The 27,232-nt window shown below is 36.2% G+C and overlaps 2 protein-coding genes across 2 annotated transcripts; both read right to left on the bottom strand.

The window, feature by feature from the left end:
• Positions 1-1,610: 1,610 nt before the first annotated feature.
• On the bottom strand, positions 1,611-6,511 carry LOC149828070 (heat shock 70 kDa protein, mitochondrial-like). The gene is made up of 5 exons (XM_090019866.1): positions 6,313-6,511; positions 4,767-4,879; positions 4,599-4,677; positions 3,938-4,504; positions 1,611-3,074 (listed from the first exon to the last, which is right to left on the bottom strand). The coding sequence occupies exons 1-5, from the start codon at positions 6,382-6,384 to the stop codon at positions 1,836-1,838; spliced, it is 2,070 nt and encodes a 689-aa protein (XP_089875992.1). The 5' UTR covers positions 6,385-6,511; the 3' UTR covers positions 1,611-1,835.
• Positions 6,512-10,686: 4,175 nt separating this feature from the next.
• On the bottom strand, positions 10,687-18,665 carry BUBR1 (BUB1-related (BUB1: budding uninhibited by benzymidazol 1)). Its single transcript, XM_090018632.1, has 11 exons — positions 18,410-18,665; positions 18,214-18,273; positions 16,883-17,027; positions 16,636-16,793; positions 13,120-13,201; positions 12,901-12,967; positions 12,773-12,827; positions 12,223-12,412; positions 12,004-12,086; positions 11,145-11,225; positions 10,687-11,015 (listed from the first exon to the last, which is right to left on the bottom strand). Exons 1-11 carry the CDS (start codon positions 18,598-18,600, stop codon positions 10,952-10,954), a joined length of 1,176 nt encoding a protein of 391 aa, XP_089874758.1. The 5' UTR covers positions 18,601-18,665; the 3' UTR covers positions 10,687-10,951.
• Positions 18,666-27,232: the final 8,567 nt, after the last annotated feature.

Raw genomic sequence — 27,232 nt, 5'->3', positions numbered from 1 at the left:
CCAAACCTGACTCATTGACACCCTTGTTACTCATGAGGCTAAGCCAAATAACCTGAACATGAGGTGTTCAAGCTCAATTCATTTTATTGTAAGTCAAGATGAGTTCCAACTAACTCATTTGAAAAACATTCATTTTTTGAATATGAAAGAGGTAAGATCTAAACTCTAAACTTAAACCTGATGCAGTAGTCAAAACACATGCTCTCTCAATTGAGTTATTCCAGTCCATCTATGGGTGTGGGGGCTCTCCACAATCCTTTAACTTAGCAAAAAATACTTTGCCTTATAAATTGTTAAGTCTTCTAAAGCAATTTTGAAGATTAAATTTAATCCATCACTAATTAGAGATAATGCTCCATAAAACCCAATAACCTTCTTGTATAATTAGTTGTAGATTACATACACTGCATTAAGCCATATAATTATTTGACTTAACAATCCTATCATTCTTGTGGCTGTTGCGATTCCAGTGTGAGACCCTATAACTACACTAGATCCAAAATCCAAATCCAAGATTCAACGTGGCCCATAATTACATAGTTAGCAAAGATTTAAATACATGGTTTAAAAGGTTTTGAATTGAAAATGACAAAACCAAAGGAATGACATAAAAAATGAGTTACAAAAGATGGGACAAACTACATTATAAAACGGAGAAAAATATGGATTATATATATATATATATATATATATATATATATATATATTAAATATTTGGTGCTATTGAAAAATCACCTTTGTATCATTTTTTTTAGATTAAACCTTATAGATATGATTTACAAGGTTTTTTTTAATAGAAAATAAGTTTTGATCCATGTGATATGTAAGCAGATTTTTATAAAAACATAAAACAATATTTTTTTATCATTTTTTACATTGAAAATTTGCAGGTCTTAATCTGAAGTGGAGCTAGACCCGAATCTGGTATAAACTTTTACAAACTATACCCGAGTCTGAACCCAGGTCTTAATCGGGTATTCTTATTTATCACCGAGTCCGGGTAAACCCCAAGTGCCTATGCTAGATGCCAGCTTGTGCAAGGAAGCGAGGATGGCAAGAATCAAACCTAAACTGCTCGTCCAATGGCTTAGGCCACAACACTTAAAAAACAAACCACATTCTCCACATCATTACACTATATGCAAAAGCAAAAAAATTAACTAAAATTTGAGAAGGCACACCATAAAACCGTAGTATAATGCTACTCTAGATAGAACTAATGGGAGGCTCCGCTTGTCTGGAAGGAGCAGCTAGTGCACGTCACCTTGTGTTGGGAAGTTGCAGGTACAGTTGTATTACTGGTAGGGTCTGACTAAAACCCCAGACTGCCTTCCAAAAAAAATCCAAAAAAGAAAATACAAACGGCTCTTCGTTCAACAGAACGATCATGAATAGTAAGCCAACCAGCACCAAATTTTGTTGCCAAAATGTGGATGGAACTGCCAAAAACACTCTTGTGAATGGTGTGTTATCGAAGCTGTCAACTCCATACTCAATGAAGTGGTTTGGCAACAACACCGCTCACAAACAGCTAAGATCACGAGAGTAAAGCAGGAAACCACAACATACCTCAGATTCAAGGCGCCCAAAGCCTCGTTTACAAGATGACATGAAGCAAAACTGAAGGCCAGAGTTTATCCATAACGAAATCTAAACAGTACAAATGATTTAAAACAGTATCAGCATTGGCGTCACAGACAGAAATGACGTGAACTATGACACCTCTTTGATTGGCCTACTATGATTATAACGTAAACCAAGTATTTCTCTCTATATTCTCCCTCCAATATCACGCATACAGAATTAGTTTTCATTATTATCTGTTGAGCAGAGGTTTACATCTTGGCCTCTGTGTACTCAGCCTCCGGGGCTTGGTCTCCTCCTTGAGACCCCGCAGCACCACCACCACCACCCTGATTCATGTGCTGCCCGATCTTTGAAACGGCTTTGTTCGCTGCGTCCAGTTTCGCCTTGATCTCATCTACATCTTCACCCCCCATTGCCTTCCTCAAGTTAGAAACAGCACCCTCAATCTCCAATGCAACATCGTGGGGGATCTTTTCCTTGTAATCATTCAAGCTCTTCTCAATGCTGTAAATAGTTGTATCAGCAGTGTTTCTGATGTCAATCAGTGACTTCCTCTCCTGGTCCTTCTGGGCATGTGCCTCTGCTTCTTTCACCATCTTCTCGATCTCCTCTTCTGAGAGCCCACCAGATGATCTGATGGTGATGGCCTGCTCCTTGCCAGTGGCTTTGTCTTTAGCTGAGACAGTGACAATACCATTGGCATCAATGTCAAAGGTCACTTCTATCTGCGGCATTCCCCGAGGAGCCGGAGGGATTCCGGTGAGTTCAAATTCACCCAAAAGTTTGTTGTCCGAAGCCATTTCACGCTCGCCCTGCAGAACCCTCACACCAACTTGGGTCTGGTTGTCAGCAGCTGTGGAGAACAGTTGACTCTTCTTGGTGGGAATGGTGGTATTCCTGTTGATGAGGCGGGTGAAGATGCCACCAAGAGTTTCTAAGCCGAGCGACAATGGCGTGACATCAAGCAGAAGGAGCTCCTTCACATCCCCACGAAGAATACCTCCTTGTATAGCTGCACCCATAGCCACAGCCTCATCAGGATTGACACCTTTGCTCGGTGTCTTCCCAAATATCTCGGTGACGATCTCTTGGACCTTCGGAACCCTTGTCATGCCTCCTACAAGCAGAACCTCATCTACATCTTTTATGGTTATCCCTGCATCTTTCAAACAATTTTTGCAGGGGTTTCTGGTTCTTTCAATCAAATGGTTAACCAATGCCTCAAACTTCGACCGTGTTAATGTAATGTTCAAATGTTTAGCACCAGAGGCATCAGCAGTAATGAAAGGGAGATTTATCTCTGTCTGAGTTGTGGAAGAAAGCTCCACCTTGGCCTTCTCTGCTGCTTCCCTCAGCCTCTGCAAGGCTAGTTTGTCCTTGGATAGGTCAATAGACTCTGACTTCTTGAACTCACTTACCAGGTACTCCAAGAGAGCGTTATCGAAATCCTCACCACCCAGGAAGGTATCACCGTTTGTGGCCTTAACCTGCAACGAGAAGAAGCTCCAATGTCGATTCAAAATACACCTCCTAGTTTCCTAAACCAAGACATGTTAAGGGAGCTGAAAAGCATCCCCAGAAAGCAAAATGTCTGGCATGCTGCCAATTTCTAAGATAAACAATAGCACTCAACTTTGGCCCAAGAAAGGACATGGGTTTTCAGATCCCTCCCCTTGGCACAGCCCAATGTAAGAAAGCAACCCCACGAACTACCTTGGATATGTCGGGTCAACCATACCCAGTCCCCCAAGAAACAAATAGTGTCCAATCTCATCCCGTAGTTACACAACGATGTACACACAAAGCTACTTGGATAACCTGACCTAGGTTTCAATAATTGACCATGGCAAACCGCACAAATTATCTTCAATAAACAGGTCACCCAAGCACAGATTGCTCGAGTCCTAGAGAACAAACATATCAGGCACAGGCTTACCGAGGTCAAGTTTTCTATAAAGTAGTAGACATAGTCACATAGTAGCAGGACGCACAAAGCTCTGCAAGCATTTGCATTTAACAAGGGCACATGCGGTGCTGCACCAAAGGGAATACGCTAACTCGTCGACTATAACAAACTGTGTTAAGGCAGGTCACAGAGAAGGACTCCATGGTTTCCTAAACCAGGACAGAAAAAGCTCCTTAATACTGAACATTGAAATAAAGAGTTTCCCTATTCCAGTCCAAATCATTCAAAGTACATTTTCACCTGGATGTGCCCTATCTGATAAATGAATAGAGTTAAACACTAGAATAAGAAGTTAGAAAACTATGCATGCTTGAAAATCTTCAGCAAAGGTGGACACGCCCACATGAACAAATACAATTGCAACAGGAAATTCAGGAAACTGACCTCAAAAACTCCATTGGAGATCTCAAGGATAGAGACATCAAAGGTTCCACCACCAAGATCAAAAACCGATATCAGTCCCTCCTTGTTGTTCAGACCATATGAAAGAGCAGCAGCCGTAGGCTCATTTATGATCCTAAGTACATCAAGCCCTGCGATTCTCCCAGCATCTTTTGTTGCTTGCCTTTGAGCATCATTGAAATAGGCTGGAACTGTAATAACTGCCTTTGAGACTGGTTTCCCAAGATAGGCTTCAGCAGTTTCTTTCATCTTAGTCAGAACAAATGCACCTATTTGGCTGGGAGAGTATTGCTGCCCGTTCATTTCCACCCATGCATCTCCATTAGGAGCCTTGACAATTTTGTAAGGAACCATCTTCATCTCCTTCTGGGTTTGTGGGTCATCGAATCTTCTCCCAATCAAACGCTTGGTTCCAAACAAAGTATTTGTTGGGTTTGTAACTGCTTGCCGTTTTGCAGGAGTACCAACCAAGAGTTCACCCTTCTGATTGAATGCAATAATAGAAGGAGTTGTTCGAGCACCCTCTGCATTCTCAATGACTTTAGCGTTCTGCATAAGAAGATCACCAATTAATTTTTCATATGCAATCACAAAAGATATGCGAGAAAACAATGTCGATGAAAAAGATTGTGTTCAGCATTACCTTTCCCTCCATAACCGATACACATGAATTAGTTGTTCCCAAATCAATCCCAATGACATCAGCTCCAGCTGCTTTGGAGCTGTAGAAATGATAGAATATCGCATGTTAACAACCAATCAAGTAACACCTTTGTAAAAAAGTCTGTCTGATCTTGTATACCAGTCATACCTGAAAGCTCTAGCAGCAGATGCCCATCTCCGACCTAAAATTGATGTACCTTGTGCTGTACATCCCTGACCTAAAAATGGTGTGCCCTGTGCTGTCTTAAGATAACCAGAAGCCTGTAAAAAGCAAAATCTGTAAAGAATGATTCCATGCATTGCCAAAAGCAAAACATGGCATATAATGACCAACTTTTTGTTAACATCCAAAACTAAACAAGATATGAAAAACAAAAAAAAACATTGATTAATCACACAAACCTACTTAGCTTAACAACCTTCTTAGAAATAACAGCTAGAGGAAAGAGGAAACCAGATTCACAAGTGCAATTCCTGCTAGTGCACAAAGATATCTTTTGAAAGAGAGGCAAAAATAGGTTTTAAAAACAAATCCTCATTCACTTGCACCATAATTTAGGGGACACTGTCTCAAGAAGTAAGAATGTATCCAATCATTTCCATATATCCGTACATTAGAACTAACAAAAACACTTCAATAATACACATGTTACCCTATTAGCATGCTTGTATGTGGAAAATAAACTTATCTTTTGCTAATCTGCATAAAGTGCAATTTTGCACCATTGGTGTTTGCATCTTTCGTAGATCCCAGTCCATTCCAAACATACCCCAAAAGGCTGCATATCACCCCTAATAATTGGATTAACCCAAACCCATGGTGTCCATCTAGTGCATATTACGCATACGATGAATCAATCTAGCTCATATTATAAATGATTAATCTAATCGGAGGTTACTTAATTTAATATAAAAGTTACTCCCAAAAAATATTTTTCATCAAGAAAGTTAAACCACCAAAAGGAAAATGTTATAGATGAATTGGTAGGACTTAACAGCATATCATCGTAATTGGGTAACCACTTTTTGGACCTGTAGAAACCTTTATCATTGCCTATTTACTAAAGGCTACGTTCAATCAAATAAAATATAAAAATGAACATGTCTTTTTGTAAAATCATGGTGCGATATGAAACCCGTTTGAACATAACAAACATAATTCAATCTTTTCCACTAAATAATTAAAAAGAGTACATCAGTTTAAGCAAAAATAAATAAAACACCTTGAACTATGCCCACAAAAATCCCGTAGATTTCAAGGCTCAAAAAATCATATTTTTTGTCAAGAAAAGCATGATACATGAATCGATTCCTAGCAAATGGACCGTACCAAACATAACTTCATGTAAACAGTAACTGATCAACCTTGACATGACCACATAAGGATAAATTTTTATATCTATTTCAACCATCCTCTGCACCACCGATAGTTTGAAGATGACACCTTGAGGGAGAAAAAAAATCCCTTTTGACGTCAAAACACTCCAAGTCTTCTGAATAAAAACGGGAAAAAAAATCCCTCATATCCAACAACAGAGTTAAACCACCCAACGAAATCATCATCTAAAGAAATAAAAGAAAAAAAACACAACTTTCCGACCTGAAGCTTCACGATCCCAAAACGAATAAAGTAGCTATTACTCCATCCTATACAAGACACACAGAAAGAGAGAGAGAGAGAGAGAGAGACCAACCTGAAAGAGGCCCTTGGCCGCGATCCTGGAGGAACGAGCGAGGCGAGACATAAGCACCGAACCAATCGCCATTTTTTCCTTCTCCTTCTCTCTCTCTCTCTCTGGGATGCTGATGAGTCGCAGAGAGAAGACTAATAAGAGAAGAAGAAGGGAAAGAAAACCTCCCTAAAACCCTGAGAGAGAGAGCGGCTGAGACGGGTGAAGCGTGGGTGAGGGGTAACCCCTTGATTATATAGAAGACTTGAAGAGGGTTCTAGAAGGCCTTCCGTTTGCCACATTTTTCCGTCTCTTGAGCTTTACTTACCGAAACTACCCTTCATATTCCAGTTAAAGACGAACTAGGCGATCTGCTGTGGTTTTGGTGGCTCAACATAGGGTTTTGCTTAGGGGTCGGGTTTGGTTCGGATCCAGCTACAATCAGAGTTGAGCCCGATTTTCGGGTATGGCATCGGGTTCGGATCAGGATTTAAACGGGTCCTACGTAAGAAAAACCATACTGGACCTCATAAGAACTACATGAACTAGACCCAAACCATACCTGGTAAAACCATATTTTTTATCATTTTTCTATTAAAAAATTGTGGATCTTAATTTGAACTTGGGTCGAGACGGGTTCGGTATAAAATTTTACAAACTATACCCAGGTCCACATATTAACCTGACCTTCAGGTCTGGACCCGAATCTTAATCGGGTCTTCTTATTTATCACCATACCCAGACTCGATAGGGTTTGGACCTATCATGAAGGGATGTCAGTGGACCAGGGCAGGGACAAGGTCTCCACCCCATCCCGCCATCCCCGGTTCAAACGGGGTGAGGCGGGGCGGGGCCTTGTTTTCCCCGGGTCCATTGCCATCCCTAGGTTTGGTTTTTGTTGGGAACAAGTAAACCCAACCCGATGGCACACCTAGTTTTGCTCGATGAGACAAGGTGCACTTGTTTGTGACTTGGCTCATTGACCAGTTCACTTAAAGTTGTGAACCAAGCTTGGTCTTTGGAGCCTCGAGCTTGGTTTTCTGTCAAAAGGGATCAATGTACTCTGACTACATTGATCCCAGCCGTCCAACCGAGGCACCTGAACAGCTGGGATCAGAATGTGGCCTAATAATAGCCATTGATTTACCACCGAGGTGGTATCCTATGTGGTAAGGGGGATCTTGTGTCAAGCTCAAGGCCCAGGTTCGAATTCCGTAGGGCTTAAGAGATATCTGGTAGGGGTCTGCCTAACCCCAGCTTGACTTTCAAAAAATAAAATAAAATAAAATAAAATGATAGGCATTGATTTGAAGGCTAAGATTGATCCCGTTGTAAGTCAGATGATGAGATCTCTTGTTGGTACGTTAAGGTGTAGGACATCAAGCCATTGTGGTCAGTTTTCATTTGGCTTTGAATTTCTCTTTAGAACTTAAAAACTTCATCCTTTTCAGGAAAGCTAACTTACCTATATCGGTCGATTAACACCTACAAGGGCTCCGCTCGTCCGGTAGGGGCTGCCTGCGATCTCACCAAGTTTACGAGACGTCTCAAGTTCAACCGACGAGTAGTGCCCCTTGGCCAATTCTGTTTCAGCTTGAATCGACCGATTCTCTTAATCGATTTGAAATTTGATTCAGGTCAGAAATCGATATCAACAACATTGGAGAAAAAGTTTCTGTTAAAAATAAGCACATTTGAATTTAAAAATATAAAGATAGTAAAAATAAATGTAATTTTTAAAATTTTAATTAAAAATAAACATCAAACAAAAACTCGACCTATTCATTCTAAAAACAATATTATGATATGCACAATATATTAGTCATGATCAAATATCCTTCTATATATTTTAAAAAAACATCATGATATTGTCATTGGTCATTAGAATATGTTAACTTCGAATATGTGAACCAGTGTAAACTAGGCATTTCAGATACTTTTTTTGCAAATTCAACTCTGTGTATGTATTTGACAAGGTCCATTTGCTAGAAAATAACTGCTGGATCATGTATTTTGAATTAAAAAATGTGATTTTTGGATGCTTAAATATTTATGAAAATTCTAAGCAATAGATTTTCAAGCCTTAAAAGATCCTTCGTATACATCATAATTATATGATTTATTCTAGTGGTCTATATATATATATATATATATATATATATACACACGCACTATTGTAGGCACAAATTGGAAACATAAGTTTTGGATTTTTTTTAGATTAAATTTTATAGATGTTATCTACATGGTTTGTTTAGTGGTAAATGAGTTTTGAATCCTATTATTGTGACACATAAGCTGGTTTCTGGGCTTCAAAATTTAATGGCCCATGATGCACTAAAATTATATAAAATAAAGTATGGTTGCAATTTACATGCTTGGTTTTATGGTGGCCAGCTAAATATACATATAAAAGGACTGTGCAACTAAAGAAAGGTGCAACATCTATGATCAATAATGATTATTTGACTTTTCTTTTTTGATGTTCAAGTGTTTCTTCAATCCGGCCTTATATATTTGTTCTTTATAATGTATTTAATAAAAAATATGTTTTATATTTAAAAAATATATGATCTAAATATCTTTTTTTGTGACGAGAAACCCTCGCTGAAGAGAGAGAAAACCCCATATGGGGCCCCATGACTATCCTGCCTTACATGGATCACCACTGAAAACATCATCTAAAAATCAAAATTTTATAATCTGAAATATGTTGCTTACTAAATAAATGATAAAAATACAATATGTAGAGCCCGATCAATAAAAACATTAGACGTTAGCAAAAAATTGTTCTCAATCATCATTGGTTATAGATGTTGCATCAGGCCTTTGGTTGCACAGTCCTCCTTCTATATAATATAGGAAAAGTGCCTACCGCTTTTTTTTAGCATACCACAAGTGAATAGGCGTTTTGGGGTTGTTTTTTTGAAAATCTGACCCTGGAGATGTGTTCGTCTTGCTCTATTTACTGAGAGATAACATGTTTTTTATAAAAAAATGATTCTATTGAATTTTAAATCATATAAAAACCTAACTGTGTGTCGGAATTAGAATTTAGAAACATTAAAAAAAAATCTTACAAAGCTGGCGGTGTGTATATCTAGAGAGAGAGAGAGAGAGAGAGAGTGCAATCGCAAATGACTCATACACCAAACATGTTATAAAGGATCTATTTCTGCTCCACTAAATTTTCTTTTTACTTTTGTGGAATAGCATTGGCTTCCATCTTTTGTTTAACTTTGGCATTGGTGAGGGAGAGGAATTCGTTCACTGACTTGTCCATGCTCACCAAGCGAGAAAAAGCCATGGAATCTTGCCAGTGGATTGCTATTCAATATGAGAGAAAGGGTTTTATTCTTTTTGGGTTCTAATTGATGTAGGTTGCTTTTTTAGTCCATCTTCCCCAGAGGCATCCATGCAAAACTGAGTCAGAATGCCTTTCTCTACGCTGGGGCATACATGAAAAAGCACCTCTCACAACCTCTGACCTTTTGGCACAAGTTTATTTTGTAAACAAAGCCTTGCACCTGCTGTTATTCACTTGAGATTAAAGCATTGGATTGAAATATTTTCTTTCTTTTTTTGTTGACACTTTAGGAGGATGAATCTGTGCTTGTACCTATAAATGATGGATCTTATTGAATCTTGCCTTACCTTGTTCGATAGAATTGACCACTTTATTGATCTGGTGTTCCACACCCTAATGAAGTACAGGTAGAATAAATTGGTACGGACCACTTTATGAAATCCAGGGACTAACAAATGTAGACCAGCAAGCATGCATCAATAAAAAAAACAGGCATTGTGATGAATCCAGGGAAAGGAATAAGTGTAAACTTTTGCCTCAATGGTTAATGATACGTTCCAATGGAGGCTTCAGGTAGTTATGCTTTTATTAGCAAGTTAATGTCTGCAGCCTGTATCAAATTGGGCCTAATGTCCCAGGGCAGGGCTGCATCATATTCCAATCAGGTGGATTCCAAGCGTAGCCCTCAACAAATTGCTTCAGCTGAGATCACTGTAGTAACCCCTTCAGGGTCAGATTAGCTATCCGGGTTTTCGCATCTTAGTTGGGGAAAAACTTTGAATTCAAGCATTATGTGAAACCCTGTAAACTTTGATTTGTTAAGGGTAAATAGCTATAGCTAATTTGATCCGAGTGTGGTAAAGGGTCTTCCCTCCATGAGAGAATCTGATAGTACAGAATCAAAATGGGCAAGGTCAAAGGCATGCCATACCGCATGTCCTTTGCTCAACTAGCCAAGAAGTTGGAAAATTGCTGGTTTATGAAGATTGACTCACTATTAGCTGAAAAAAGAGCTAAAAGCCATTGAAAACCTTCCGTGACTTGTGAACTATACAGAACATGTTTAAAGATAACAGCATAGGATCCATGCAACCAATAATCCAACAAGAGTTACTTGAATATTATTTAAAATCTAAAGGTACAACATAAAATGAATTGGTTTCCGAATGTCAAAACCAAATCTCATGAAGCAGTTTGTATTAGTTAATACATTCTGCTCTTACACACAAGATTGATACAAACAGTAGATAGATAACAGAAATTGCATAAGATAAAAAAGGACATTTAAAAGATCAAAAACATCAGCATCTATGATTGACAGCACATGCAAAAGACACTTTGCAAAAGAACAAATGCAAATCATCTTGGGAGGCTACTCGGGGGAAAATGGCGTAAAGGGTTCTCCCTCAATAGGTCAGTTTCCCTGCCATGGAAAAGGGCATATGAGTAAGTGATGTCTAACATCAATCAGTAATAGTTCTGATGCTTAACAGGAGTAGGGATCCATGAAATCTATCCAAGTTAAAGAGTAAGAGCCTTGTCAGTTGCTTACTTCTTGAAGTTTTGAACGTCATGCGTCGGCTGCAAGACTGATGTCTTCCCTGAGTCACAGCCATCAACAGTAGCAGGTAACCTGATTCAATTAGCAAAAGTGGCGATTTTCAGAGACATGAGGATAAAGCAGATAAGCTTAGTGAGAAAACAGGACGTGATAGAAGTTCTCAAAGAAGATTAGCACTCATCTAAAGAAAATGTAAACCATGAAGATCAATAAAATGACATTTAATCTCAGAAGTTTGCAGTGTATATCTTATATGCAATAATGCAAGTTGCTTTCACACTGTAACCAATCTGCTCAGTTTATGTGTGTGTGTGTGTGTGTGTGTGTGTGTGTGTGTCAGTGTAAAGATTGTAGATGCCATAACAACATAATAGATGACAGCTTAAATAGTTGAATTTCCTATGCAAATGAAAAAGCATGAGAAGATCTGATTGAATAAAAAACAATAAGAATCCAAGAACACAACTGAACGACTCAACCAATGCCAGTAAAATTAGATAAAATCACATGCTAGAAAAGCTTCTTTTCTGGAAGGCACATTCCAGTCTCAAATGGCTACATAGCAAATACCAATGAAATTATTGCCATCAAAATGGCAAGTTTGTAATTAGACGTAGTCGATGGATGGTTTATACACTAAAATGGAAAACTACTGGTCAGATATTTGTAGCACCAAAATGTGGCACCTCCTGCAATGCCACTATACCAGTAAGCAGTCACATGAGATGGCAGAAATCTCATTCCCCCAGAATATGCAAGTTTTGGAATCTTATGCTTTCAAACTAGATTAGCGGCTTTTAAAGAAAAGGACAATAATAAATTTATTCAGCAGAAATGCTGGATCACTTACTCTGCAAATTCGTCATCAACAAACACTTCAAGAAATGCACTATGAGCTGCAGGTCCTCTTCTGACACCAGTCCTTTGGGGAATCTTGAAAAAATTAATTGTCAATCAGATTCGACTTGACATGGGAATGGAAAGAAATTAGTTAAATAAAGACACCCAGAGATCCAACTCTAGTGTTGCAATTTTGAATTAGCTGTTCAAAGAAAGAAGAATGATGCACCTTAACAGACGTCCACTTTGCAGGCACAGCTGTGTTTTCTTTGTTCCTGTCTGCTCGGGTTCCTAGGGTTTGCCAAGCATGAACTTGGCTCTTGGTTGATAATGGCTGAGACACATTAGACGATGACAGCCCTGAGTGCCCTTCTGAGCTCACATCGTTATATATAGATAGCGGAGCATTACTTGATGTCCTGCAAGTTTGGAGCCATAATAATGCCTGCATCATGTTGTGGCATTTCTTCCAGTTTCGAGTCCATTTCAGGATTTTAATTAGCAGAAGAAAGAGAGATCAGCATTTCTAAAAACAAACAAGAGATTAGCAAAATTTTTTGCTAACAAAAAAATGCTGATCCCTGTCCTATTCATTCTGGATAATGGACCCTAGTAATGAATGAACTAGGAAAATTGATTTCCTTTCTTTTCCTTTTCTTTTCCATTCAGAGAACCAACTTTAGCACAGGCATTGTAGAGTAAGTAGTAGCATCAGCAGCTAAAAGTTTATCCATATGGAATAAGAACGAACAACAATGATCAAAGAAAAGCATTTACACCTTAATAACTTGGCCTTTTTCCGAACATCAGAGTGCTGCTGAATGGGGTTTCTGCCTGTGTAGCACAAAACAACTCGTCTGAGGATCATTATTTTTTTCCAAATGAAGATAGATTCATTATTTTTTACCAGCTTCTCCGGCAGTCAGAATAGTTCCAAAGTTTCGAGCCGGTAATGGATCTTCCATCAGTTCTTGCTATAGATCAGTGAGACAGAAAAAACAAACAATATCTTAGGTAATTTATCATATGTTAGTGATGATTTCCTATGTGACCGACATCAAATAATTCATGCCAGAAAAAAGGAAAAGAAAAGGACATTCAGACTTCATGTTTCCAATTTTCATACTTCCTTAGTTTTGAAAGATCTCATTGAACGAGCCAGAAATTTCCTGTAAGCACTTTCCAACTTCTCTATTGGGTGTGCCTTCCTGAAACACACAATCACCATTGATTCAGTGGGTATAAATGCACGATCACAGAATAGTTCAAGGCATGAAAACATCTTTCCTCTGAAACAATATTAAGAACCCAGCATCTGATAAAAGGACCAAACAAACCATATTTTGAATTTATTCGACAGAATCAAGAAACTTAATCTTTTCAAATTTCAAAGTTTATATTGTAAATCCATGTAATACGGTGAAGGATCCCGTACCTGTGTCAAAACACGGCATGATTACTGGTACATTTTGGTATGGTCAGACCAGTTTTGCATCTGGACCCTGATCAAGACATCACCTATTTTTGTGCTTTATAAGCAGTCAATGTTTTCATTAAACATGTGGAGGTCATTTTGATCTACTTTTAAGGTGTAAAACTGGTTGTTTTTCATTCATTCTCATATAGTGCTATGTATGTTTGTATGCAAGTATGCGATGTTGTAAAAACTATACTGTGTCAAACAATTTATGGTAGCATCAGACCCTTGGGTGATACAATGCGCAGGTAAAAATCACATCACGATTTTTGGATTGCTTCAGCTTATATAGTACAAGTCAATGCTTGCTGGGAACTTAAAGTTTTTGGCAAACTTCTAATCATCCAGCCATTTTGGTCTGGTTTTTAGCATAAAGGGATCATTTTCATCACATCTTCACTTCCCAAACTAGGAAAGAAAGCACTTTTCCCTTATCAATTTGAGATCATTTCTTCATTCACCCTAAAAAGATGAAAATTTTAAATGTTTCTCCTAAACTGTCACATGGATATTCCATTTTATTTCTGGTTTTGTATCCCCTTATATACAAGTTATATTGGAAACTTCATAAAAGTGTCTGTATCCCCATCTCCGCAACCATATCCATGTGACATAGCTCCTAAAATAAGACCTAAAGTATTTTTTTCTCACATCTACCTAAATTCCCCCCTAAAGAGCTATTTTGGAAAGATATTTCAAAAGCCAACCCTTAAGTGTATCGTCCATCCTAAGGTTAGATCCCTGCAAATAGAAGCATGATATTTATTTATGAAGGAAGTTGGTCCAATGGCTTAAAACCGAGGTAAGAGCAATGTTGCATCCTATTGCATCGTATCGTTACTATGGGAAAAAACAATATGATACACACTCGTATCGCGATATGAGTGTGTATCGTATGTATTGTACGATACAACCTTGTATCATACCGTATCGTATGATACATAGTATATTGTATGATATACCTTCGACGCACTTTTAAAAAGCCGAATCGTAATTTTTTTGCGCTTTTAAAGACCTCTTACGGGCCGACTTCCTCATTTGTGTAGAGGCAATTAGAAAGGTATTCATACACCGTAGGAGTTATGAGAGTGATTTAGGGCGTCAATCTTTGTACAAGGGAGAGAGTTTTTGTGGTTTGCGCAAGTAAGAGTGCATTTCCACCATTTTTTCCACTCAAGAAAGAGGGTTTAGGTAAAAAAATCTTTATTATGAGTAAAATTACAAAAGTACTCTCCAAACAATATCCACCCCTGAGGCTCACGCCCCCGAACTCCCACCTTATGGGTAGGGGGCGCTGGCCACTTGCAACCCCCCGCCAGAAATTAGAGATTTCTATTAAGGTAGAAATCAAGTTTCACACTCCTCCAATAAAGATGACATCAAATGATCCGATAAGGCAATGGGGCACTCAACTAATGAGTGGAAACCGATTGAAAATCAAGTGCAACTATTGTCATAATTGTCATAATATTTAGGTTTATGTAATATGAAAGTATGAGTCTTGTGGCATGTTCTTAATTGCAAGATATTTAATATTTTGCATTGTTCTTGTGAGCTAGTTGACGTTTGATGATGTCTTATGCAGCTCATAGAGACATAAATGCTTCATATGTGATTTTATGGTTGTATTTTGTGCAATTCATCATTGTTTCATGTGTTATGATTTTTTTTTTGCTACTTTTTCTGATTTTTCATTATTGTTTTTTAAAATTTTGGGATTTTTTTATTAAAAAGTTAGTATTTTTTACGATACGCATCTTATTTTGGGCCTGACCGATACGGGTAACAATACGATACAACCTTGGGTAAGAGATTAGATCTACAATATTTTGAAGACTTCTCTCCCTCTCTCTACAATATTTTAAAGGGTTTTGTTGTAACTCTCTCTCTCCCTCCTTATTCTTAAGCAACATAGGTGACTTATTATATACTATTATAAATTATTCATTGTTTAGGCTCTCAGTTGCAAATAAGATGGGAAGAGAACAATGAAGTATTATCTTTGTAGGCACATAATTCATGGAAGGATATGTAGATTCAAATATCATGTTGTAGGTCATGAAAACTTCATAAAGCATTGCACTTTTCATAATATTCCAACCAATGTTCATGCAAAGATGATTGCTAGCTTACATAAAATGAATACAAGGACATAACAGAAGTGATACTGGATTTTTAAGACGAAATGTTTGAATAAAAATGTCTTATCATCACCACCACCAACTTCAGAAATTGAAAATTCCTAAGCTTATGAAGAAGCAATGGATAGAACTCAAAATGAAATGTTAAAAATTTACTCCAAAAATTTTTGCAATTAGCATAGAAGTTGTAGCCCTAATGTATTTTCTTATGCGATCATGAACCATGACCATATATTTCTAAATTTTCATTTTAGCTATTAATAATTGTGTTTCTTTGCTTTTTATTTATCTTGAATTGTTCACTTATACAATATTTATTGTTTTATTAGTTGTTTAATATTTTTTTCTTGTAGGTTTGTTTGATGTTCTAAGTTTCTAATAGTTTTGGCACTTTAATATATTTTTCTTTTTATTTCCCATTTCCTAATTTTTTTATTCTTTTAATTTTTTAAGTTCCATTGGTGATGGACCTCACAATACAATACAGTACAGTATGATGTAGACTTATGATATGATTACTCCAGCTTTATATAGCTCTGAAAGCTCTGAATTAGAGGATATTCAGTTTAGGAAAACGTTTATAGCGCACCACCTAGGAAAGACCTTGATGAATTTAAGCTGGAGACTAAAATCTTGAAGCATAAGAAACAAGAAAAGAAGCTCCCTACTTGAAAAAATCAAAGAATCATATAAAGATGAATGCATTAATTCAATGGCTTTGAATAAGAGGAACATCAATTAAACACAAACTTGAAATCTGATAGACAATTGAGTCTTGAATGTAATTCAGCTTTAGTATGAACAGCCTAACCAGCCCAAGTCTGTTAATTGTGTTTAGGATTGATTGAACAACCGGGAGACTAAAAATGCAATATCTAAATAACAGAGAATAGATCCAACCAAATAGGTTGCATCACCAAATTCTACAACGGGATGACTAATCCATGCAACGCTTGCTTCTTTTTGTCCCATTGAAGATTTGGAAAAAAAATTCAACATATATCTAATGTCATTGTCAACTAACCTGGAAATACCAAGATTGAAGATCTCGTCGGCCTTTTTCAGCTTATGCTTTGATTCCATATGCAAAGCATATGACATGTAATAATTGGAATGGGTTTGTCCAATTTCATTGGCATCCAGAAATTTGTATATCACTTCAGCATCAGAGCAATTCTCAGCCTGCCAAATATTAACAGGAAACAGTTGCATTTAGACTCGTAAGCTTCATGAGAAGGTGAAAAGAAAAGGTCATGAGAGTAGAAACCAACATATTCTAACCACACTTTCAGGTACCGCAAATCCCCCTTATATTGTGCTGAATGCCAGAATGTACGAACACATTGCTCATAAATCACAACCAACCCAGAATATTCTCCCCCAGCTGGAAAGTATTCTTGAACCCATTTGATGCACCTTCAGATAGAAAATTCAGTACTCAGAACTGAGCGACCAGTTCTAAACTTTAACTCGCAACCAAGAAAATTTAACTACAAATGTAAAAGATATACAATGCTCCGACCAATAATGATCTAAGTAATCTGGACCATAAGGAATTGCACACAGTAAAATACAAAAAAAAAAGAAATATTTTACAAGAAACATTACTGGAAATATCACCAATATCCATGGGAGACAACAATAGCTTCCTCTACAAATTTCATTCTTAAGTATAATCTTCTTTAACCAATAAATTCATAAGGTTTTTCCCCCTTGTAGGTATCACAAAGTGATTTTTATGCCCACTTGTTGAAATAAAATGATATCACCTCCTCTTGAAAGCATTCAATCCCAAGTCAAACAGGTACAGATGGCTTACAAGGGTCTAAATACAAAATCTAGAAAATTGTACAGAAACAAATATCTAACAATTCTTTGTCCCAGTGTAAAACAATTTATATCCAACATCATTCCTTGCATCCATGGATTCTGATATAAGTTTAGCACTCCTGAGCATGATCTGATAAACGGACACTTGGGGAGCATTTGACTCGTTGAAAAAAAAAAAAGCCGCCAGGATGCGTGGGCAGCATTTGTTCAGGACACTAGGCTCCCCTTATTTCAAAAGGAAACGCGCCTGTGTGGGTACACTATGGTACTGCACCGGCGTATGTTTCAAACGCAGACAACCCTGCGTGGGATTTTTTCCCATGAATCAAACGCGACCTTAAGGTTCTACAATGTACAATGGTAGATGAGCACCCCTAAACTTTGATCAATTAACAAAGAATTCTATTTCGTCATCACTTGGTAGCCAGCAAATAATCTTCCAGTGAGATTCTTGAATGATTAATCCGTGCATCAGTTCCCCATGAAGCACACCAACTCTCATAATTTTGTGAGTACAACTCTCGTCAAGAGAACACAACTGTCACATATGATATAACTAGAACCATGTTCGTCGACGTGCATCTAGACATCGAAGTGATTGAGCTTTCTGCATGACACTTAAAGATGTTATCAGCTTCTTATCATAATCAACAGATCAGAAGATCGTTTTTGCATACAAATTCTTCTCCAAAACAAGAGAAACCTCTAGTTTCCCCCAAGCGAATGAAACTAAAATAACCAAACGAATGAGATCAGGGAAGAAACGCCTCACTTGAGCCACGGATGCAGAGGATCTTCTCCTTTGTAATCGTCGATGGCTTCGATCAATTTCCTGAAACGACGAAACCGTGAACCCTCAGAAACCCAAATCGGCGGAATGGAGGCCGAGAGGAGCAACGCGCTGGAAGGTGTGTGTGCGTGAGCGTGCATGTGTGTGTGTGAGAGAGAGAGAGAGAAAGATGCGGCACCTGCGATGGTCTAGGAGGGAAGCCCTGGAGGGGTTGTGGTTATGGGATCTGAGGGCGTCGTTGAGGCAGCGGACGTTCCTCCCCCTCTTCAACGGCTTCACGTTCTCCTTGTACAGCTCCCACTCGTCGCCCGACGGCTTTCCAGCGAACAAGAACGCCGTCTCGGCATCCACCGCCACCGTCTCCTCCATCGCTTCTTCTCCTTCTTCTTGGAATTTAGGCTTTAGGGTTAGGGAGAAGTCTCTCTCTCTCTCTCTGGGCTGATTCAAACTGGTTCAAATTTCAAACTTTTCTCAACGGGAGGGAGGGGCGATCAAAGTTCAAACAGGTGTTGGCTTAATATCCTATTGCGAGAATTGTTTCTTGACAATACGCTTTAGTTTAAAGGACAAGAGCCTCATAATGCCACATCCGCAGTTGCACATATTTCTTTGGGAAAATGCTAGGGTTTAAAAATAATGTATTTATTTGGTAAATGGGTCAGTTTGTTCTCAGCTTAATGGGTTTAGAGTTCAATCTTATTACTTATAGTTCTTTATTTATTTATTTTGCTAAATGAGTTAGTTCGAGCTCAACTCAACTCACTCACCACAAGAAAGAGTCAAGCTGGAGCACCTAAGTTCAGCTCGTTGACTAGCCATAATAACAGATACATGACTCAAAGTTGGCTTTGGGTTCAAATTATCTACACCAATGTCTCATTTCTATGGATGAAAACGGATCAGATGTGGGTGGGGTTATGCCTTACCCAATACTGGATCTGATTATTTAAATTGGATACAGTTCTACATCTAGATAATTCGGGTCTCACAGTATAGTTTTGGATCCATCTGTTGAAGTGGGTAAAAATGTAGTTTGACCATATTTTTTTACATGGTTGCAACAAAGAAGTGAACAGACTTGCCATCTGCCTTTAAAACTTGATCTGAATTGAGACAATATATGGATATGTTACGATTCAAAATATGATAGTAGATACATATCTAGTACCCAGGATCTAGACACTATCTCTAAAAGTCGGCCCACATTGTGTGGGTCCTAGGTTGATGACATGGCAACTTACATGACTTCTTTAATAAAAGACAAATCCAAAATTCAAGACAAGAGAAGGAAAAACATGACACATGTCAAGCATAGGAGGTAAATCAATTAAGCAGTATGGTCCACTTAGAAGGGTGTGTCATGTTAGACAATCCTATAAGACGTCCCCCAGTTCTAGAACTTAATTAAAGTTAATTAATTAATTATAAAAAAATGCTTACTTAATTTTTCTTGTGACAAGCCCCCTATTAGAGAAGTAGTCATGACAGAGAAAAAGGACTTTTGAGTCATTGTTCAATCTTTATTTTTCAATAAGATTTTTTATGTCTTAAGTTATGGTGATTCAAAAGAGACCTTTATGTATTGATTAATTAAGTAAAGTTCTCATAACTCTCTCATTCATCTCTCATGACCTCTATGGTTCTTAGCATACCAGACCTCCTAGGGTTGGACATCCACCCCTCTTCAGGAGCTCGAGATCCCCAAGGATCACTCTCAGAAATTAAAAAACAAGGACAAGAGGTTTTTCACTAAAAGATTTTTTTTCTTTAAAATGGATCAGAAATCTGATCCAAACTTTGAGAGAGTGGAAAGACAATTCTTCAAGGTAAAGTGCATTTTTTCTTCTAATGAGCAAGAATCAGCCGAACCAAGAACTCTCGATCTTTGTTTTTAGAGTGGCAATGTTATAGATATTTGTACCTCATATGCAAGACCTAAAAGAAAATGAGTTCAGTGGCGGGAGCCACCAAAACTTGAAAAAAAAACATAAAAGCAAATAGTATATGAACGTTAGGGCTATCAAACTTTGAAAATGTACAAAATAAATAAAATATGAACAAAAATAAAAACCAAATCCTTCATTGGGCTTAGGTAGTCATTTCTACGATTTATGAGTGTATAAGGGCATGACAACACTTCAACTAGGCACATACTCTAAAAGAGGGTGAGACAAGAGATCTGGGTCCTACGATAGGTTAGTTTTGACTTGATCAGCTAGGCTAGGTGGACTAGGCTAGGCCTTGTAGAACCTCGGGTAGAGTGAGGACGTAGACACAAATGAACTTTGGATCTTAAAATAGCGGTGATGGCTTCCAATTTCTAGTTTTTTGGATAGATCTAGATATATTTTTTGTGTATCTAGGATCTATCTATATGAACGACTTCTAAATGGGTTGCCTTTGAATGAAATGCTAGGATTGCACGACTTGTCCTAAAGAATCATTTTGGAAAGATTACTAGGGTTATCCTAAAGCTTTTGGAAGGCCTAGACTCGAGAATCCATTATTTAGGTAAGTTGGTTTGGGCCAAGTAACATTTTTTTAGTCAAAACAGGTCTGAAATGTTAGGTTTAAAACAACTTTCATAATTTTTATCATATCTTCCCAAAATATAATTGATATTAACGTAATTTTTATTTTATTTGATAGATAACATGCTTATCTATAGTTTTGTTTAAATCTCACGACCAAAAACATAATTTGATAAGCCAAAAATCTGTTATAAGTGAGGCCTAGTTGAAAATCAAAGTCAACCTCTAGCAGACTTTACTATTTTAGCCATAAATCCCTCCTAAAGTATCTATTTTGACCCAAAATTATTTTATTTGAAAGTTAAGACATTCTAGAATATCTTTAAAAAATGCCCTTCTGTAGGTTAAAATCGTGTTGCAAGTCAATTTTGTCCTATTTTAGACCTAAAATAACCCATTTGAAAAATTCAATTATAGATACAATTTACCCAGGATCTAAATAAGTTAAAATCGGGGTATCTACAAATGCCCCGCTTTGTTGTCAAGCATGTAAAGCTCGATCAATAACAAAGAAATAGATACATTGGCATTTAAAAAGATTGAAAGATCAACTCTGATAGAGCATTTTTGAAAAGAGATATTTGGCAAAAGACATAGATAACTTGACGATTGACGTTAGCTAAAGATGTGCACATAGATTAACACGAGGTCTCGCCAAATGAGATTGGTCTGCAAACTAAGATAGTACCTTATTTCATACAAGGGCTTTTCCTTGAATTCATTATTGAGCAAAAAGTCTCGCTGAATGAGATTAGACGTAGACGAAACAAGTGTCTTATCACTTAAAATCGCACAAAAGATAACTGATGATTTTGACAAAGACAACAACTTTATTTTAAAAAGACAAAGGCAAATACGTGCTTCTTAGGGCAAAAATGTCTAAAAAGGCAAGCATTTTTTTACAATGAATAGAAATGGTATCTTTTTTCAAAAATGGATTTTTTGAGAACATGATAAGGGTTTAGGACAGTTTATGCGCTCACCAAATGGGTTTTGGATTTCTCCATCAATCCGTGGGATAATTTAAAAACCTAATATTCATATATTTATAGGATGATTATAAGATAGAACTAGGTATGGATTTTCTAATGGGACAATTGGGTTCCTTAAAACTATGTCAGCTGCAAGAAAAACTTGTTAGTAACATGCAAAAAGAATGCATATGATATGACATGACATGATGCATGATGAAATACTTTGACTTGACCCATTTTGATCAAGGAATTTTTGAATAAAGTTCTTAAGATGAATTTTTTGATGCATGAATGATTAATTTTTTTTTAGAAAATAATATAGAAGATACTTGGCATTAACTTGTTTTAAGTTGATATTGTCATCTTTGAAAATGATTATGCTGGAAAAATTCATTTCTAGATGTTCCTCATTCTCTTGCTTGATGATCAACCATTCAATGTGGGAGGATCTTGTCAATGACCAACCATCAATCTCAAGACAAAGAAGAAACTTTGTTTCACACGAGGATCTCCTTGTCGTAATGAGTAGTCATGCAAAGTAGGAGGTCTTGTCGATGACCAACCATGGGTCTCAAGATTAAACAAGCAAAACAAAATACAGTTAGACAATGATATATTTTTAAAAGATGAACTCAAAGTGACACTTCTTGCAAAAGCTATGATAATGACTCATGCATTATAAAAACCCCGTTTTGGATAAAATTTATAAAGATTGCAAAAGATTTTGTCAAAACAAATTTACCGTAAGACTAACTTGTAGACCTTTGTGGGTCAAATGAGATGACATGAATGTATGAATACAATATAAATGCTATGGATGAGATAATCAAATTATAATCTAAATGACTCTATGATAAATAAATGACACGACAAAGATGACATTTATGACTGATAATGGTGTATAATATAATGTCATGGTGAGACTTATGAACTAAAAATTATGCTCTGTTTTTCTTTTAAAGAAAAAAGGAACTACTCTTTGCTAAAAAAAATTAAAATAATATTTGAAAATGAACATTTTCGTATGATTGGATGATTGTCATGGAAAGTGTTGTAGATATGAGAAGAGTGAGTGCATAAGTGAGTATGTGCAACTTGTATTACTCAACAATAATTTGATTATTTGTCAATATTGATTTGATTTTACTTTCCAACTTTTTGCTCTTAATTGAAGTCGTCATAAAATAAACAAGCTCGCTCTTCTTTACTAAATCAAATTTTTTAATTGACCCTCAAATTTCGAAGTAACTAGTCATATCAGTGCATGTATAAACTCATGCTTCGATAAATGTCAGTTTAATCTCACAAAGATTGAGACTCTAGAAACTTTTAAATAAGACTCATTGGCTACATAAGCGCTTCAATCTCATGAAAGCCTAAGACTTTTCAATCCAATTCACTTTAACCTCATCTTTCCAAGGCTTGCATCAAATTAATCTATGCTAAATATTTTCAAGTAACCAATCATTTTTCAATGACTTTGAAGAAAATAAATAGGACACAAGTTATTAAACTTTAGAAAACAAAGTGAATGATAATGACAATGGCAAGAGATGAAATGATAATGGCTTATTTTTTTTCAACTTAGGTATCACGAGGCACAAAAGGGAGTACCAATGAAGGTTGGACATGCCATTTTTTAATGTGAGGCTAAAAAAAAGAAAACGAGTTAAGGAATCCTAGGGATCTCTTACTTGAGATTTTCAATTACACAGAAAGCACTACAATTTTTTAAGCTCTCATTTTTTTTTCAATAATACCTTTTTTTTAATTCCCTTTTTTGGCATTTTCATATTTTTTATGAGAACTATTATTCTCCTCTTCATAAAAAAAATGCCTCACGATAAGACCTAAATGGGTAAGTTTTGCTTTATACAATAAGATGACCTACTTAGTTTTTCTTAAGGATGCTGAAAATAAGGCTTAAAAGCAAAAAATATCAGAGCATAAGATGGATAAGTTCACAAGATCGACTAAAAGGAGGGGGTGAAAAGCAAATATAAACCAGAAGGTAGTCTTGACATTTTCATTTTAAAGAGTTTTTCCTCTAAGTGAATCATCATGGTCTTAAGCCATAGAATATAAGACTCAATATCACTTGTATTGATTCATCTTTTGCTATGTTTTGGCTTCATAAAGATATTTATCTTTCTATTTCACTGCAAGTAACACACCAAAATTTTAACCCAAAAATATATCTGACTTTTTTTTTTTAAATGTGAATGATGCAAAGCCTTAGCGATGACAATGTTCTAATCGAACTACACCACTAAGGGGTTGCATGAGCGTGAGCATATATTAGCCACTAGAACTAAGTTCATGAATGAGACAACTATGGACAAAAACACTTTAGAATACAGTGGAAACATTCATTTTGGTTCTGGTTAAATTTTTAGGTGGGTTATAGGCATTCTAACTCAGCACGAGACTGGATTCATTCCTTGTATGAGACTTGGGTCTAGGTTTAAATTGTGAATTAGTTTCAATTCAAGAATCCCAATCTAAGGTATAAAAGAAATAATATAATACATGAACCAAATAAATATATTCATCAATTAAATGAACTATTTGGAAACATTGAACTCTAAGGCCTATGACATTGTCAAAATAAATTAACAAGTCTTAATAATAATAGACCATTTTGAAAACAAAATTCTAGATATAAAATAGTTGGTTATTGGTACTGCATATAGCATCTTGCCATCACTTCAGTTCATTTACTCATTACATGGATGATTATGATATAGGGGTCAGACTCATGTAGTACAACAATAACAGTGCATATATATACATAACCAAACATACATGAAATCACACATTCTTTTAAAATATGTGCAATGCAACATAACAAACATAATGTAATTAAAAGGACAATTATATCAATTAAATTCATGCAACATGCTATATAACAAGCACGTATCCATGATTTAACATTTGAATTATTGAATGCATAAATCAAACAAACATCAACCTTACAGAACATTAATAAAGTACATAAACCAATTCAGATATGCTGTAATCACACAAGATACATAAACCAATACATAATGCATGCGATAGCTTTTATCTTACTTTTTGACACCCACTTTTGAATTCATGAGCATGTTACTTGCAATCAATTAAGTTTCTTGCGACCTTCTGTGGATACTGTCACAAGCAAAAACCGAATTTCAAGGAAAACTCAGGGTATATTTTATTCTCTCACATACAATTGCATTTTATTAACCCGGTCTGTTCATATTTCTCGAGGCAACATCGGACATCATCACCCTAAGTGGCCAAGAGCATTATCACCCTAGGTAGCGACTACTTAGCATCATCGAACATTATCACCTTAACTAATTCTTAACAACACTATTCTCGAGTCTCAATGGTGAAAAAAATCCTCTACTACCATGGTTAAGGACACATGCCACAATATCGGGCTCTTAAAAAAAATAACACCATGAAGTTCAGTACTACACTGTCCCCTATGACAGCCATCCAAGGATCCCACCATCATCAGAGGACAACCAAGGAGAAAAATTATTAGCATATTGTTTGGGTATATTTTTACATCTTAATTTTCATATATTTTTTTTTCACATAGAATGATTTTGGATTCACAATATTCATAACATGCAATCATGTCGCATGAGCTTGATATCCAACTCAAACATGCATATTATGTCATGCACCATCTGATTGGGCAATCTTCTTGCTTGAACACAATAGAATACTCATCATGTGCAAGCATGTGTCATTCATCTTATGCATCATGACAAAATTTAAACTTGCATTCATTATAAATTTTATAAAATATTGCACTAACATATAACCTCAATAGGTCCACATGTTGCTCAACAACATAACATAAAGTCATATTTGTGCACTTATGACACTACTTGTTCACTCATAAGCATTCTCATGTGCATGTATGTTTTTCATGTCTTATAACACATTATCATTACATCATACTGTACATTATAATATCATATTGCATATCACAACATCATGTTGAATATCAAAATGACAAAATTTGTATCTTTATATTAAAAAAGAATTTATAAAAGATCACACCATGCCTTAGTAGGCTCACATATTGTACATCAATATGTCACATGTCCATCTGGTTCACATCTGGAATCATCTCATACATTCAAACACAATCTACTAATTCGAGACTAATAATACAGAGTTTACCTGTCATTGTAAATTATGTCATAAATCATATATAATGATTTAGGATCTGGTATTTTTACTGAAGGTTCATAACCATTTTGCATGCATACAATCAAAAACTCAAACCTTAACTCATTACAGATCAAGAATTAAAATTTATGTAACACAAACTATTTTTTGGTCATAGAACAGTCTTGTCCAATTATGTCTTTTCAATACAAAGCAATCATAAATCATATAGAATGAATTAGATGTTGTAATTTTTATTGTGGGTGAAATGATATGTCTGATTCTCGGCCATAAAAACCAATAATTTAATTCAATTCCAACAAAGAGCTAAAAATATCATAACATCTGTTATTTCTGTTATTTGACAAAACATGTTCCAAAAAATTAAAGATTTTGAACCAACATCCATGATTTTTTGTTTTCAAACACCGAGGAATCAACCTCTAAGATTTTAACCATGTGTTCTTAAATTAACTTTTTTTTAAAAAGATGTGATATAACACCTCAGATTTTTAGACCCTCTAATTATGTGGTTATTCAATTAAATATGATACTTTGCATTGGGATTTATGATTTATATTGATGAATAAGGATTTCTCGTTGAAACCAAATTATAAAATGGTTAGATTTGGGTTTAAAACTCAAAATCCTTTTTTGAAAGCAGATTTTCATTTTTATAGAGAAAACATGTTCTCTTTTGAAAAACATATGATTTTGGAGGTTAGATTCATGTATATATTGTATTTTTATCTTTATATAATGATTTCATAGTTGTATGCATAAATCTAATGTGATCTTGATGGATTTAAAATCATTAAATGAGCTTTCTTGATGTTTGCATTAAAAGCATAAAGTTCTTAGTTTATTATTATATTTTGTTATGTGTATTTTAATCCAACTATTTAGAATAATAAATTTGGTTCTCCTAAACCATGAACCCATAAATTTTGAAAATTTGTGGGGATGTTTGGTACATCAAACTAGACTTCACTCTTTTAAGATATTCAAAAAAATGTTTGAAACCTCTGCATTTGAGAACTATAATGTAAATTTGTCAAGGAATTGCCAAAATGGAGGTGTGCTAGAGTATCAAGCAGATTTTGAGCGCCTAAGCAATCTAGTGAGAGGATAGAATAAGGATTCTCTAATTAAGATCTCCATTGTTGAACTTAAGAGGGACATTGTGATTAAAGTACATGCACCTAGACCCACCAACCTTGTCCAATGCAAGGCTATCTAAAGAGAAGCAAGCCTAATTGAGTGCCTAGTGGAGCCGAACAACTGGTTCTACCAAGTTTGGCAAGTGACCAACAAGGACATGAATAT

This window comes from Nuphar pumila, chromosome 10 (genome assembly GCF_984573655.1).
Source record: "Nuphar pumila chromosome 10, dmNupPumi1.hap1.1, whole genome shotgun sequence".
Classification (NCBI taxonomy): Eukaryota; Viridiplantae; Streptophyta; class Magnoliopsida; order Nymphaeales; family Nymphaeaceae; genus Nuphar; species Nuphar pumila.
This window is presented reverse-complemented; position numbering and strand designations above follow the sequence as displayed.